Genomic DNA, 15,744 nt, shown 5'->3' on the forward strand with positions numbered 1-15,744 from the left:
TAAGTAACAAAATTTCAACCTTCGGTCAACTTTGATCAAACTCTACCGAAATGGTCTAAAAACGCAAATGTAAGCTAAAACTCTTATATGCTAGTAATATTCAATCATTTACCTTCATTTTGCAACAAATTGGACGTCTCTAGCACAATATTTCGATTTATGGTGAATTTATGAAAAAAATGACAATTTGTCCAAAATTGCATTTTTCCTAACTATACAAACCTGAGGTCCTTTTACAATAGGAAGGTACTAGCGGCAGCTGGATAGGTCGTAAGCTTTCGAACAAGGGGTTCGGTAGTTAACTGCTTGTCGACAGGCGCGCGCGCGCGACTGGGAGGTAAACAAATCACTTTTGCTTTTGGCCCAAGCAAAAACTGCAGAGTGAGGGGTGGCATGAGGTGGGGCTATGTGTAAAAGGACCTCAGGTTTGGGTATAGTTAGGAAAAATGCAATTTTGGACAAATTGTCATTTGTTCCGACACGGCATACAAACCTTCGGTCTTTTACAATAGGAAGACACTTCTTGTTGGGTGGTGGAATCTGAGTCTTTGTGAACAGACTGGTGTTCGCCCAACCTTGGAAGCCTCCCTGGTCGTAAGAGCGAGGGAGGGATCCAAGCCCTCTGTCCGATTGATCGGGGTGTGCACCGCAGGATCAATGGTCAGACCTCTGGACCGAGTACTAAGAGAGAGGCAAGCGTATCTCTTCGTACCAGCAATGTAAGAACTTGTTCCTGTACAGGAGCAAAGATAAAGTCATGGTTTTGACTCTTGTAGGCATCCACTTCCCCCCCTTGTAGAAGGAAGTGGTGGATATTCCTGCTCCTATCCCTAGTGAAAGGGATAGGATGGGGCTCTGTCATATAGCTCACCGGCATCTCGTCCTTATCCAGCAGGGTAATGACCGTATCCCTCTACCCACAGTAGAGGGGGTAGTAGAAAAAGATAGAAAGAGAAGCCAGTCACTTTCTCATTCACTATCTATTCATACAGTCACACCAGGACTCGATGCTGTTCAGCCTGCTAGGGTCTGGGTTAGCTAGACGACGTGTTGAGCAGCCACCACGGGTCCTAAGGAAACCGATCCAAGGACCTATGGGCAATATCCAAGAGGTATAAGGAAGGTGCCGGTAGTCTGGTTGTACCAGACCCCTGCCTTCCATACCTGCGCCACGGAGAAGTTCTTACGAAACGCCAACGAGGGGTCAATACTTCTGACTTCGTGAGCTCTCGGACGGGACGTACGGATGTCGTCACTACCATCAGCCTCATACGCCCTCCTGAAGACCTCACGCAGCCAGGATGAAGAGTGTTCTTGATACTTCTTCTTGGTGACCCCGTTGCTAACGAAGAAGCGTCGACACTCAGGCCCGAGGTGTCGAGTTCTCTTCGATAGCGCCGTAGCGTCCTCCCAGGACAAAGCAGCATCTCATCCACATCATTATCTGCATGAAGTTCCCGTACTCTCTTCGCCGATGCCAGGTCCAGCAAGAAGAGGGTCTTGTGAGTTCCCTGGTTTGGCAAGACCTCTGGAGGCTGCTCTTAAGCAAGGAGATCTCGAACGAGTTCGAGATGTCCGATCCCGTCAGTTTCAGGACGAGCGTCAAGGCGGCTCTGTATCCTTTGACTGTGGGAACTTAGAGGAGCTTCCTCGGCGAAGAAAAACGAGGAAAACCGCTACCTGCTGAAGAGTGGCTCTGAGAGGAGATAGGCCCCGTCTACGACACCAACCACAGAAGACGGCCGACTTCCCCTGGTACACAGCTGCAGAGGACTGACGGACGTTTCCAGCCATCTCTGTTGCTGCGCTACGAAAAAAGCTTCTCGTTCGCAAGAGATGGTGGATAACAGCCAGCCCGTGAAGACGTAGGGACTGGACTGCTCGGTGGTACCGCTCGACGTGTGGCTGGGCGAGAGGAAGGTTGTGCCAATGGGGAATTCTCTCGGTTCTCTTGCGAGAAGAGCCAGCAGGTCCGGATACCAAATGGCCTGTGGCCATTTGGGAGCCATCAGGATCATCCTGAGATTCGGGATGACCAGTGCTCGACTGATCACCTTGCGAATCAGGCTGAACGGGGGAAAGGCATAGGCGAAGAGGTCGTCCCACGGGTGTTGAAGAGCGTCCTCTGCAGCTGCCCATGGATCCGGCACGGCCGAGAAGAACACCTGGAGCTTCCTGTTGTGCCGGATGGCGAACAGATCCTCGACTGGTCGCCGCCACAGGTCGAAGAGCCTTTCCGCCACGTCCTGGTGTAGAGACCATTCGGTCCCTATCACCTGATCCCGACGGCTGAGCGTGTCTGCTACTACATTCCTTCCCTGGAATGTAGCGTGCCGACAGCTCTATTGAGTGCGCCTCGGCCCACTCGTGCACCTGCCGAGTCAACTGATACAACGGGAGACACACTAGGCCCCCCCCTGTTTGTTGACGTAAGCCACCACCGTGGTGTTGACGTACATCAACACACCACTGAGTGTCCCATCAAGCGGGACCTGGAACTCTCTTGGAGAGCGAGGAACGCTGCCTTGAGTTTCAGTACATTGATGTGAAGGTGCTTGTCGTTCTCGTACCACACTCCTGAAGTCCGCAACTCTTCCAGGTGTGCGCCCCATCCCTCGGTCGATGCGTCTGAGAGCAGCTGCATATCCCGGGGGGAGAGTGCGCAGAGGCACTCCTCTTAAGGGGTTCCTGTCGTCCAGTCACCCGGCTAGGTCCTGCCTCACCTCCTGTGTCCGTGACAATGGAAAGCTTGGGGGATCCGTCGCCTGTGACCAACTCTCCTTCAGTCTCCCTGAAGAGACCGCAGGTGAAGACGCCCGTTAGGGACTGGCTTCCCGAGTGACGACAGGTGTCCGATCACGACTTGCCATCGCTGAGCTACCCGTTCCTGCCGAGACAGGAACTGGTTGGCTGCCTCCCTGAATTTGCTAATCCGCGAGTCTGCGGGGAAGACTCGCCCTGCTACCGTGTCGATCAGCATACCCAGGTACTTCATCCTCTGCTTGGGCTCGAGATCGGACTTTTCGAAGTTCACAACGATCCCCAGATCGCGACAGAACTCGAGCAGTCGATCCCTGTCCTGTAGCAACTGCGAGCGGGAGCTCGCCAGGACTAACCAATCGTCGAGATACCCCACCCCATCAGACGTATCCCGTGCGCGAATGGGCCCAAGCAGACACCAGAGTGAACACTCGCGTTGAACACCTGTGGGGCGGTTGAGAGACCGAAGCAAAGTGGTCCTGAACTGGTACACCGTCCCGTCGAGGATGAGTCGGAGGTACTTTCTGGAGGACTGATGAATGGGTATTTGGAAATACGCATCCTTCAAGTCCACTGAAAGCATGAAATCGTTCTCCCTGATAGAGTCGAGCACTGAGCGTGTCGTCTCCATCGTGAACCGGGTCTGGCGAACAAACCGGTTCAGGGGAGAGAGATCTATCACCGGGCGCCAGCCTCCCGTAGACTTTTCCACCAGGAAGAGTCGACTGTAAAAGCCCGGTGATTGATCCGTGACGATTTTTCTACAAGCTCTCTTCTCAGCATGGTCTTGATCTCCTGTCTCAATGCTACGTCCTTCGATGCCCCTGGAACGTACGCCTGCTGTTGGACCGGGTTGGAGGTGAGGGGTGACCGAGATTCGAAGGGTAATAGATCTCCCTCCCGAGGGACATCTACAATCCAGGTCTCGGCGCCGTAGCGCTGCCAAGTTGCCCAATGGCTGGCCAGGCACCCCCCCACTTCCGGCAGCAGGTGAGGGGGAACGCCGTCCCTAGCGTTTCCCCCCTTTCTTCGACTTCCTCCCAGAACCTCCACGGGAGGAGGAGGGCTGGGAGGAGGGCTGGTTACGGCTCCCCTTGCTAGAAGTCGAAGAAGACAGAGTCATTCCCCGGGGCTTCGACGCAGCTACCGTCTTAGCCACCGAGGAAGCGCTAGCCGAGCCGTTAGACTTGGCCGCAGTCCAAGGCTGCCCAGAGGCCTTCGAGACTGCCTGGTGAACCAGACGGTCACTGTCGTCAGTGCGCCGTCTGTCCACCGCAGCGTCCACCATCTCTCCTGGGAAGAGAGACGTGGAACTCCGTAAAGGTCCGTTGCGAAGTCCCAACGCCGCTTCACGCCCGGCCGCCCTGGAAACCCGAGTAAGGACAGCGTCCCTTCGTCGGAGAACCAGGTTGGCCCACAGGTTCACCGTCTGGTGGGCAAGGAAGGAGATGGCTCCTCCCCCAGACTGGCAAAAGTCTCCTGAAGGCCGAGTCATCTTCGGGAGACAATCCCCCGGAGTTGGCTGCGACCTTAGATACTGTGAGGGACCACAGATCTAGCCAGGAGACGGCCTGGAAAGCTGCCATGGCGGTAGATTCCAGGCCGAATGTCTCTTGCTGCGAGAACCACAGGTTCTCGGACAGGAGCTGCTGCAGAGACACACCCGAAGTCAGCCTGGCTAACTCCGGGTTCACCTGTTTGGACGGCATCGGGTCTTCAGATGGCACGTAAAAAACGCCGCTGTCGCAGCAGAGGAGGTGGAAGCAGCTTGCTCGACCTGCCAGACTTGAGCGAGTCGTCTTGTCCGGAGACAAGCGATTCAACCTGGTCCAGCACTGAGTCCGGCAGCTCAGAACGCGGCAAACCCACCGTCGGTCTGGGTTCCCTCTTCGGGCCCCAGAACGACTCGAGCCAGGACGTGGGCTCGGATGGTGGGAGCAGCGATCCTTCCGTGAGGTCGTTGTGCTGACGAATCAGCGCAATAACCTGGCAAAGTTCCTCTGGATCTCAGAAGTGACTGCTTCCTGCGGAGTCGGACCGTCCAGTCCCTCAACAGGGGCAACTCCCGAGACCCTCACCCCTCAAGGAGAGGAACAGCGACAGACCCCTCTCGGTCTGCTCCAACCACCTGTGCGTACGACCTGGCTGGTCCGAGAACCGTGCCTGGTACGTACGACGCCGTGGTGGGATCCTGAGGGGCGCACCCCTCACGATCACTCCTCAATACCTCGCCCCTCCCGGTGTAATCCGAGGAGGTTGAAGGTATGGAAGAGGCAGACCTGACGCTCCCTCCTTGCTCGCTGGCAGAACCAGCGGGCTTGGAAGACTGCAGGCGATCGCCAACCCGCGGTGCGGTGGCGATCGAGCTGCAGACCTAGTCGAGCCGTCTCGCTGTGGAGAACGGCTGGACCGAGAACAGCGGCTCCGGTCTCGTGTGTCAGAGGAGCTGGTGCTGGTCGCCGTACCCACGATCGCTCTCTGTGAGAGTGACGGTCAGCGACCGCGAGCTCCACTGTCACGGTGAGATCGGTGCGTATCCTCACGGTGCGTCAGTTCGCTGGTACCAGCCGTGGCTGGCACCGGCGAACGGGAGGACCTCTTCCCAGACTCAGCCCGTGGCGGTCATGGACCGTCACGTCCGCCGGGTAGCCAGCTGCTCGCCGCGAGAGCGAGAGTGGTCTGGTGAGAGTCGCGTGAGCGGCTGTCACCAGTCTTCCGCTCCGTGCCGTGAACCTGACGCTGAGCGAACTCAGAGGTCTGGTTCCTGGCTGCACGGTCGCTGGTAAGCGACCGTACACTCGGTACCTCTCGTGAACGAGAGGCCGAGACGGACCCTGCTGCTGTGGCCGAACCACTGACAGCAGGTGAGGAAGTGCCGGTGTTAGCCAGGCACTCCTCTGGTCCCCGTAGTCTTCTTCCTTGCGGAAGAAGAGACGGGTCCTGCCCCCGAAGGAGCTGGGTGACCAGCGGAAGAACCCCCCCGTCTCACCAGAGCGAGACGGGCCTTAGAAGTTCCCGAAGGAGCTTCTTAGGGGGGGGGAGGCGACCTTCTTATTCTTCGGCAGGGGTGGAGCCTTAGAAGACGAAGGGGGAAGAGGCGGCCAGACGACGACCGAAGACGAAGATAAGACGATGAAGACGACGACGACACCTTCCTCCTCCTCTTCTTTCTTCCTCGTCAACCTTCTCAGGACCGACGTCAGATCTGTCATCCAGAGCGGAGCCGGGGCTGCTGTTGCCGAAGCAACAGGGCCCGGACGCACCTGTCCGAACAGATCAGCATCGGGAGCAGCGGCGCCAGGAACAGGAACAACATCAGCAGGTGCAGGCATCACAGGAAGGCAGGCAGAAACCGCAGGAGCAGGTACAGGAACGGCAGCAGTGGTCCACGTCACGTCCGTGGACAGCAGCTGGGCAGGTACGGCAGGTACGGCAGGCTGTGTAGCGGGTCTAGATTGGCGGACCAGCGGCACGACACCTAGGTACCGGTGGGAGGTCCAGGGGCGAGCTCTTCGGGCACACGAAGTCCGGTCGCGGCAGCACGGCAAACACAGGCGGCAGCATCACACTCCCCCGAGTTACGGCGACTGGCCCCTGCACCGATGTAGTGGGTGTCACAGAGACCGCGTGCTGGGTGTACACCAGGTGAGGAGGTGAAGCGTAGCCGGGTGTTGTAAGGTCGTGGTGGTGGCGTGACTGTTGCATGGGTGTGGACCGCCACGGAGCCAGCGAGATGGTAGAGCAGCCCCTGGACACTCGGCACGCCCTGCAGTCCCAACGATGCCCACACCTGTCCGAGGTCATCCTTCGCGGCAACCGCACCTGAGGAGGCAAAAGTCGGGTGATTAGGGGGGATCCTCTACCCGTTCGCGCGAAGAAGCGAACGGATAGAGGAACCAAAGAGTACAACTCGAGTCAGGGTATCTAGCGCCCTCCTCCACACGACAAGTATCAGGAGAGGAGAAGGACCCAGAAACCCCCCCCCGAAGGGGAAGGCGCGAGACGTGGAAGTTGAGCGGGCGGCAGGAAAGAAGACGAAGTGTCCGTCACCAAAGGAGTCGCGGGAGAGCTTCCCGACGACTCCTTTGCAGGCCTTCGCTTCCTCCTGCCCTCATACAAAATCCACTGCGCCTCCGACCAATTAATAACACATTACAAGGCTCGGCTCGGGAGCATTCGCGCCCCCGACACCGAGCACACAAATATGAGGGTCTATCTCCGGGAAAGAGCAGAACTTCCCGCATTTACGCCTTCGGTACCCGGGCATAGTCTCCGTGGGGTAGCGAGGCGAGGAGATTCCATCATTAATTAATTGCAGTTCAATTATATGAAAAGAGAGAAATGATTGTACTTACAATGAATTCTTTCATACACAAACACAACCATATACTCAAGAAAGCAAACGACGAAGACGGGCAGAGAGCGTCGAACACACACGTCCACTCGCTGTGAGGCCGAAAGCAAAAGTGATTTGTTTACCTCCCAGTCGCGCTTGTTGCGCGCTCCTGTCGGACAAGCAGTTAACTACCGAACCCCACCTTGTTCGAAAGCTTACGACCTATCCAGCTGCCGCTAGTACCTTCCTATTGTAAAAGGACCGAAGGTTTGTATGCCGTGTCGGAACAAACTTTCCTTACGTCCGCGCGGTAACACTTCCGATAAATTTTTTTGTGCGATTGTCGTAATGTTTGTACTATTTTACATTTGCCGTTACATTAAGTTTTATATGTGGAAATGTGCGCAATTTCATGCACAATACAACTAAAAACAACCCATGGTTGTAGCTTTTTTTTGTTTTGAAATATTTTCATATAAATAACGATAAGTGCCAAAATTTCAACCTTCGGTCAACTTTGACTCTACCGAAATGGTCGAAAAACGCAATTGTAAGCTAAAACTCTTATATACTAGTAATATTCAATCATTTACCTTTATTTTGCAACAAATTGGAAGTCTCTAGCACAATATTTCGATTTATGGTGAATTTATGGAAAAAAAATATATTTTCCTTACATCCGCGCAGTAACTCTTCTGAAAAAAATCAGAAATTTTTTCGTGCAATTGTCGTAATGTTTACACCATTTTAAATTAGCCGTTACATAAAGTTTTATATATGAAAAGGTGTGCAATTTCATGTAGAATACAAAAAAAAGTGATTGAAGGTTGTAGCATTTCTCATTTTCGAAATATTTGCATATAAATCACGATAAATAGAAAAAAAAACCACGTTCGGTCAACTTTGACTCTACCGAAATAGTCGAAAAATGCAGTTGTAAGCTAAAACTCTTACAGTCTTGTAATATTCAGTCATTTATATTCATTTTGAAACAAATTCAAAGTCTCTAGCACAATATTTAGATTTATGGTGAATTTAAAAAAAAAAAACTTTCCTTCCCTCCGCGCGTGGATTTTCCGCTGCAAATCTCCAAAATGCGTACGTCGCATTATCGTTATATTTGCTCCGTTTCATATTAGGTGTTTCATAGAGTTTTATATATGAAAGTGTGCGCAATTTTATGTAGAATACAACCAAAAATAATTGAAGGTTGTAGCTTTTCTCATTTTTGAAATACTTGCACATAAAAAAAAATATATAAAAAAAATTCGACATTCGGTCAACTTCAACTCGTTCGAAATTGTCGAAAACTGCAATTGTAAGCTAAAACTCTTACAATATAATAATATTCAATCATTTATCTTCATTTTGAAACAAATTGGAAGTCTCGAGAACAATATTTAGATTTATGGTGAATTTTTGAAAAAAAAAAAAAATTTTTACGTCCGCGCGTTACGAATTCATGCATCATTTTGTAATAATATTTTATACCAAAATAATCGCAATTTAGTGTACAATACAACAGGGAAAAAATTAACTCGTTAGCTTTAACCGTTCTGCTCACAGCACGATTTGAATACAATTATATATGAAATTTTGTTTTTGCGCTATCATATATCGCATTATTTATATATGATAATGATATTTTTTTTCATTTCTGATGGTTGCATACTAAACTTCAGGCAATGACAAAAAAAAAAAGGAGCCAAAAATGAACTCTTAATCTTGGAAACTAAGCACGCTGGGATTTTTTGAAAAAAATACTTTTTTCGTTTCGGCGCTCACTCCGAGATCGCCTTGGCATATGGGAGACGATTTTTATTATACCCCTTCGGCGTAAAAGGGTTAAACATGTACTACTATCTATCTTTCAGACGTGGTGTTTGAGACAGTAACTTTTTGCCAGCCTTCATTATCATTTGATTTTAATGTGAACAATTTTAAGACAATTTATACTTTTTAAGTTCTAAGACTATGTTTATACTGTGCCTGAGACTTACTTTCTTCTATTGTGGTTCAATAATACCCTTAATCCATTCCTTTTGCTTTCAATATTTCAGTAATATATTAGGCAGCTCTTTCCCTTCCTTTCCAGTTTATATTTGATTTCATCTTATCTAAATTAAACTTAGTACTTAAACAAAAAATGACGATAATTTACACCAAAAATATATTTCAACAATCTGGATTATACTGCACTTATGTTTCTCACTGAGGGTTGTGTTGTTAATATTTCATATTCAACATATTTTTCACCTTCTTCAAATTGCATTTACAAGCAGAACTGAGTGTACATGCAAAACTGAGCAAGTAGTTGAAGTACTGCTAATGAGATACAACTGTAAAGTAGAGAATCTCGCACATAACATTTCCCAAGCAAAAAGCTATTACATTTCTTTTGACATGGCCCAGGGGAAACTTTTAAAAAGTCTAAAAAAGTCAAAGAGACAGGGAGTTACTGTGTGGATTTACATAAGAAAATAGGAAGGGGTTAACTAAAAAGGGCATCTAACCTGTAATTTCCGTTTCTGTTCTCTAATTTGTTCACGTTCTTGGAGTTTCCTTTGAAGCTGGAGCTGAGTTTCTCTGTGTTTTCCACCATTGCTTCCTCCACCACTCATTAACATACCTGCAGAAAATTAAACAATGAAAGTGATTTTTCTACAATCTGCATCATAAGGACAAACTTTCATATCCTAAAGGCCAGTTCTCTAGCTATGGAGGCCAGCCAAATGCAGCACTCATAATATCAAATTAGAACCTTGTATGTATGGCAAGAAGAGAAGAAATATGGCTTACCTTGCTTTTGATTGGCCACAGAAAGAAGTGTGAAGGCAGCCATAGAACGATTGTCGACATAGTTCTTGTGGACTAGGTGAAGGGCCAAGTCTCTCAGACACTCAAATTTCACAGAGCATAATTTTTCTGCCCACTCCATGACCAAACAACCAGCAGCTCGCTCAACTTCACTTTCGTCTGCTACACCATCTACACCCAGCTGTGGGAGGATCTGAGAATCAAGGGCTATAGTTTTTACTTTATCAGAAATTATCTGAGAATCAAGGGCTATAGTTTTTACTTTATCAGAAAATAATCATTGATATTTTAAAAATACCATACTTTTATTACTAATCTTTTTATTTCAAGCTTTATCTCTTTACAGATTTATGTTGTCATTAATCAAAACAAGAGAGACCTAAATTGTTTAATACAAGATTATCTTCTTAAAATATTAAGGTATGCTCTGGTAAGAGAGAATTCATAAACAGCCTTTACCTTTACTTTCTGCTACACGGGTTGGAAGATGGCCATCACAAATAAAACAATGCATTTTATATATTTAAGGATATTCTAAAGATTTCACATGTTTCACAATCAAAAACAAGTATCAAGAGCAAACACAACATTTCTGGGATAGCAAGCTTATTTTCTCATTCTCAGCCTGTAAGCAACACTGGTAACCATTACCAAGGAAATACCATTCATAAAAAAAGCAACTCAACTCTTCATTCACTTCACAAGAGGTTTCTGTCAATACATCATCTGAAAAGCTCCTGACGATCAGAATTACTCTAAACGGGATTTATTTTTATGATGAAAAGGCTTCTAAATTCTGAAATAAGGTACTTTCCACATACACAAGTATGCAGAAAAAGTACTTGATCTAGTCCAATTGCCATTACTTTACGAGAAAAACGTTCTATCCCCAGTGCAACTTATCAGGAAATATTCAAGGTAGTCAACATCCTATCACAACTCAGAAATACAAATTTTAACACTGTTTCAAATATATTCAAAAAGTGTAGTTAAAACTGACATGCTTTTACGTACTAACTTCAATAAGCACAGATTATGCAAACCCCATAAATCTAGTGTAACTCTAACATTAAATCTTTGATCTGTCAAACATGAAAACTAAACTTAGCAAATATGCTTAGATTTCAAGGGCATTTTACTTGACTAAACCCATACAGAACAAAGAACAAAAGCCTTAGCCTGATACAGTATGACTTATACTCACTAAGTTAGCAGTGATCAAAATCTTAGGAAATGGATGACTATCATGGTACTGTGAAGATTGCAGAAATCGTAAATATTTAATGACCATGGTGATATTTTACTAAGTACCCATATGAAGAAAGTCAAGGGAAGACAAAAGAAAGCACTATGTATACGTAATATTACAGTATTTTAACAATAAAAGCCTATGGTATAAAAAAAGAAAACTACATATAAATTTAAAGAAGAAAATCTTAACTTCAATGAAAAAGTGCATAACTGATGGCAAAAGCAAACCCATTCTTACAAAAATCATGAACAATGAAACTACTATGATTAACCTTTTACATATTACAGAAGCAAAGTCAATTACTATTCTCCAGTAGGTACTATGAAAAAAATCTGTATATATTATGTACAATGCCTACAAAACATATACTTATAGTTACCATATTCTTTTTAGTTACATTATCATTGAGATCAGGCAGTTCTGGAGGATCTAACGACCATTTTTTTCTTAAACCCGAATAGCAGTATTTTGATGCCCCGCGCTGGCCCAGCCTACGTGGCCTTACTCCAGGGAACACTTGTTTCATCACTTTACCAAAATCAGCAGTACTTAGGGCCTTGATGTTATTCATATTGCAGTAGTGCCTGTCAAAAATTACATAAATGTTAAAACATTCCAGTAAGAAAATACACAGAATAAGCAACCATTCAACTTATCAGACTTCTATCCTCATAACATCACCATGACAGGTTTTTGCTTGGCAATCTTTTAGTTTTCTGTAAAAGAAAACTATTGTGATGGCTTGTCTATCTGTCTGCACTTTTTCTGTCTGCCCTTAGATCTTAAAAATTACCGAGGCTAAAGGGCTGCAAATTGCTATGTTGATCATCCACCCCCCCAAAATCATCAAACATAATAAATTGGAGCCCTCTAGCCTCTGTGGTATTTATTTTATTTAAGCTTAAAAGTTAGCCATAATCATACATCTGGTAATGCTATGGGACAGGCCACTGCTGAGCTGTGGCTGAAAGCTTCATTTGCAACGGCACATAAAGTATTATACACTGTACAGGAAACTCAACTGCGCTGAAGAAACTATGGCATATTTTTAACTTTTTTTTTTTTATGTGATACATTTAGTGTATATGTATCTCAAACTGAATGATAAATGTACAGTGCTACAGTCAAGCTTTGGCTAATCAAAAATTACAAATAGCTGCAAGATATCCTGAGTGTTAAAATTCAGGTTAGGTCATATATCAGAGGCCAGACTAGTACTTAGGTATTTCAAAATTCGAGGAGTTCCTGTTTATCAAGAATTATGAATTTTATAATTAATTTCATTGTTTACTTCCTTCTTCTTCAGATTATATAAAACAACAAATGATGAGTTTCAACCAGAGTAAATCTCAGAAAAAGACAAAATACAAAGTACAGTACCATGTTTTTTAAGTTAAATATGTGTAAGTAATTCTGACTAAATATATACCAACCTCAAAAAAAATAAAAACCAATGAATGACCAAAACCTAGCGATGTTGAAAAAAAAAAAAAAAAAAAAAAAAAAAAAAAACCCCCCTAAAAAAAAACTAAAGACCTGTCTTTGTATGATGATAACCCTACGAGAGAGAGAGAGAGAGAGAGAGAGAGAGAGAGAGAGAGAGAGAGAGAGAGAGAGAGAGAGAGAGAGAGAGAGAGAGAGAGAGATTCAGTATTACAGCTTTTATATGCTACAAAGTGAAAAGTATTTCAAATTTAAATCTTTACAACTGCTGCAAAGGCAGCAGGCTTCAACATGGTATAACCATATCTATAATATTCAACTGTAACTACAAGGACACAAAAGAATCATACTTGACTTAAGTTATCCATGACGATTATTTTTCAGAAATGAAGATACATATCATGAAATAACATATTGTAAAATCAAAACAAAGGAAAACATGGTTCGTTACAATACATTGGGCAAGACTCAATTAAATGGATATTAGAAGTTTAAATAACTAACTGAAGTTATTAATTTGGCATATCGTGAGTTATTTATAATGCCTACTTGCAAATGCTAATATAAAACCAGCACAAACCTCACAATGGGCTCCTTTAGGATCACCCCAAAGATTGCAGATAAAGAATTTACATTTTTTGGCAGGTGACTGACAACTCAAAAAACAATAATGAATTCTTCCCCAGACTAGATTAAGAGTCTTAAACAGAAGAGCAAGGCCACTAGCAACCATCAACCTAGGGTGGAAACCTGTTTACCTAATGGTGCCAAAAACCTGAATGCTTACTTCGTTAAGCTTATGGTGGTTCTAATTCCTCACCCCATCATATGAGAGCTCAGTTAGGATATTTTTATATAAAGAGTTTAAGCTAAAAATTCAGATGTAACTCACATGATTTTTTCTTTCTGTATCATGAAATAAAAACAATTGCTTTTGAGTTCCTTTCTAATGAACTTTCATTTTTCCAAGTTGTTATTTCAGTTAACAGTGTATGTACTATTATGTAACATGGAGCACTATGAATTATTGGCATTTACAATCAAATTCTGATGTGAGAGAAAAGAAGATAAGAACACACCATTTCACCACTTAAATCTTTAACAAAATATTAATACAAAAAGTAATCAAGAAATGTCAAAATAGGAAAAAAAAATTAAAACTGAAATAGAATTGACTGCAAATATAGTGTTTTGTCACCATAGAATATAAATAGTACTCAAATTTGAAGTGAATACATCACCTTGCAAGCAAAGTGTCAATTTACTACCATTCACAGTTACCCAAAACAAGAACTATATCTTTTCAATAACAGCATAGAGCAAAAATATATAAAAATGGTCACAGTATCATATAGGTATCAAGACATAAAAGCCTGGTACTAGTTAGAAACCAATAAATATCTAAAAATTTATACCATCAAAACAAAAATAAAAATATCAAGTATGCTACAAGTAATGGGACTAAATAATCTGGTGAAACAACTACAAATAAACATGCAGAAATTTCAACAGCATATAGGAGCCATACTTCAACCATGAGAGATGGCAAACAAAGCCTATTAGTGGTAAAACATTCAACAACTGTTTGGTCATAAATGATTGATATAATAAATGACACGTTACAGATACTGACTTTTGAAGATGGCTAACATTACTGGATGATAATATTTAAAGCAAAGCAAAAATAACAGAGTGGAGCAAAAAAGAGAAATAATGGTTATGTAATAAATTCTAAGGTGCTTCACTGTAAATATGAAAAAGAGAGAATGACAAATGGACATACATAACAAGACTAAGGATAATAGTACACCTTATTCAAGAGGTTAAGAAAAATAACAGGCAGGAAAAATCATATTTTCCAAAAATTAAACAAATACATTTTGTTAGCTTCTAAGAATGATCGAATACCTAGATACAATATGTGCCTCAGAAACAAGACACATACCTATCTCAAAGCAATATGAAACTAAATTGCCAACAGTGTCATTAGACACTGAGCATGCAGGACACTTGTATTTATTTCAATCACTCCAGAGTATTCATTTCATCTCATATGATTAAAGTAAAAAATCTAAGCAGTACTGTTCTGTACTTACATATATTCATTGTAAACCTCCCTTTTGGGTAAAGAAACTTCGCTGTTCATTTCCAGATGTGTACGAATCCATGTTATGGTTAGCTGAATCTCACACCGACTTCCAAGAGGATTTAGGGGTCTGAAAGAAATGTAGAACATTTTCAACAATAAATTAAGGTTTCAGTCTTTGTGTCTGAATATTGGTTCCAAAATACTTGAGATTTATAAATTTCTTCTTAAACACTGTCTAGGCTTCAGTGGTTCATAGAAAACAGCCACTTTTGGGACCTACAACCAACTTCAAATGAAACTACCTTCCACATGAAATTACTATCCTATACTTAAGAAAATCTGGGTCATGAAACCACGTTTGTAAATTCTACCCTAAATCCTATTAAACAGAATGAAGTCACCATGAATTTTATCAAACAGGCTAGACCCATATTGAATAAAATTCATAGTCAATCATCCTTAACCAAAAATAATTCAAGAGTCCTATGCTTAATTGAAAAACTATGAGTACTGGATGGAAGAATAGGAAGGTAGGTTACATACAGGATGTAATTGGTTCATTACATATTTGGGCTCATATGCACATTTATGAGCTACAATGGATATTCACTCCCTCCCACTGACTACTGTACTTATAACCCCCAAAATGAAAACAAAACAAGAAAACTCCCTACAATACACTCTTGACCTCTTCAAACCAAATGATGAACATGGTTCATTACTAGAAGTGAACTTCTATATAGGAAAACACTATGAAAATAATTTCTAATATTGTCACAACAAATATGAATGTATACACTGGCCAAAACCTTTATACATTGAACCATAATTCCAACCAGCCTTAAATACAGGTCAAAATCTTAAATTAGTATCATCAATTAGCTATTATAAAGATTTTTGTTTTTACTGTAGTGTTTAAAGCCAGTTTTAATCACGAAGTACAGTGTACATACTTCAGTTTGCAAACAGGAAATCTGCCTATTTTTAGAAGGAATACATTTACATTTCAAGTAAACTACTGCATACACTATTGCCAGTATTCTTTGT

At 43.9% G+C, this 15,744-nt stretch overlaps 1 protein-coding gene across 4 annotated transcripts in view; it reads right to left on the reverse strand.

Moving 5' to 3' along the window:
- LOC135204195 (uncharacterized) overlaps nt 1–15,744 on the reverse strand; it is a 150,042-nt gene that overhangs the window by 12,796 nt on the left and 121,502 nt on the right. For 2 of the 4 annotated variants that reach the window (XM_064234278.1, XM_064234275.1), the window contains 4 exons: nt 14,705–14,824; nt 11,545–11,749; nt 9,896–10,106; nt 9,610–9,725 (listed from right to left, as the gene is read on the reverse strand). In XM_064234278.1, the coding sequence (XP_064090348.1) occupies nt 9,610–9,725; nt 9,896–10,106; nt 11,545–11,749; nt 14,705–14,754 (582 nt within the window). In that variant the 5' untranslated portion in view covers nt 14,755–14,824. The remainder of the gene's footprint in view (nt 1–9,609; nt 9,726–9,895; nt 10,107–11,544; nt 11,750–14,704; nt 14,825–15,744) is intronic. The other 2 variants (XM_064234277.1, XM_064234276.1) reach the window with 2 other exon arrangements.

This window comes from Macrobrachium nipponense, chromosome 44, assembly GCF_015104395.2.
Source record: "Macrobrachium nipponense isolate FS-2020 chromosome 44, ASM1510439v2, whole genome shotgun sequence".
NCBI classification, from domain to species: domain Eukaryota; kingdom Metazoa; phylum Arthropoda; class Malacostraca; order Decapoda; family Palaemonidae; genus Macrobrachium; species Macrobrachium nipponense.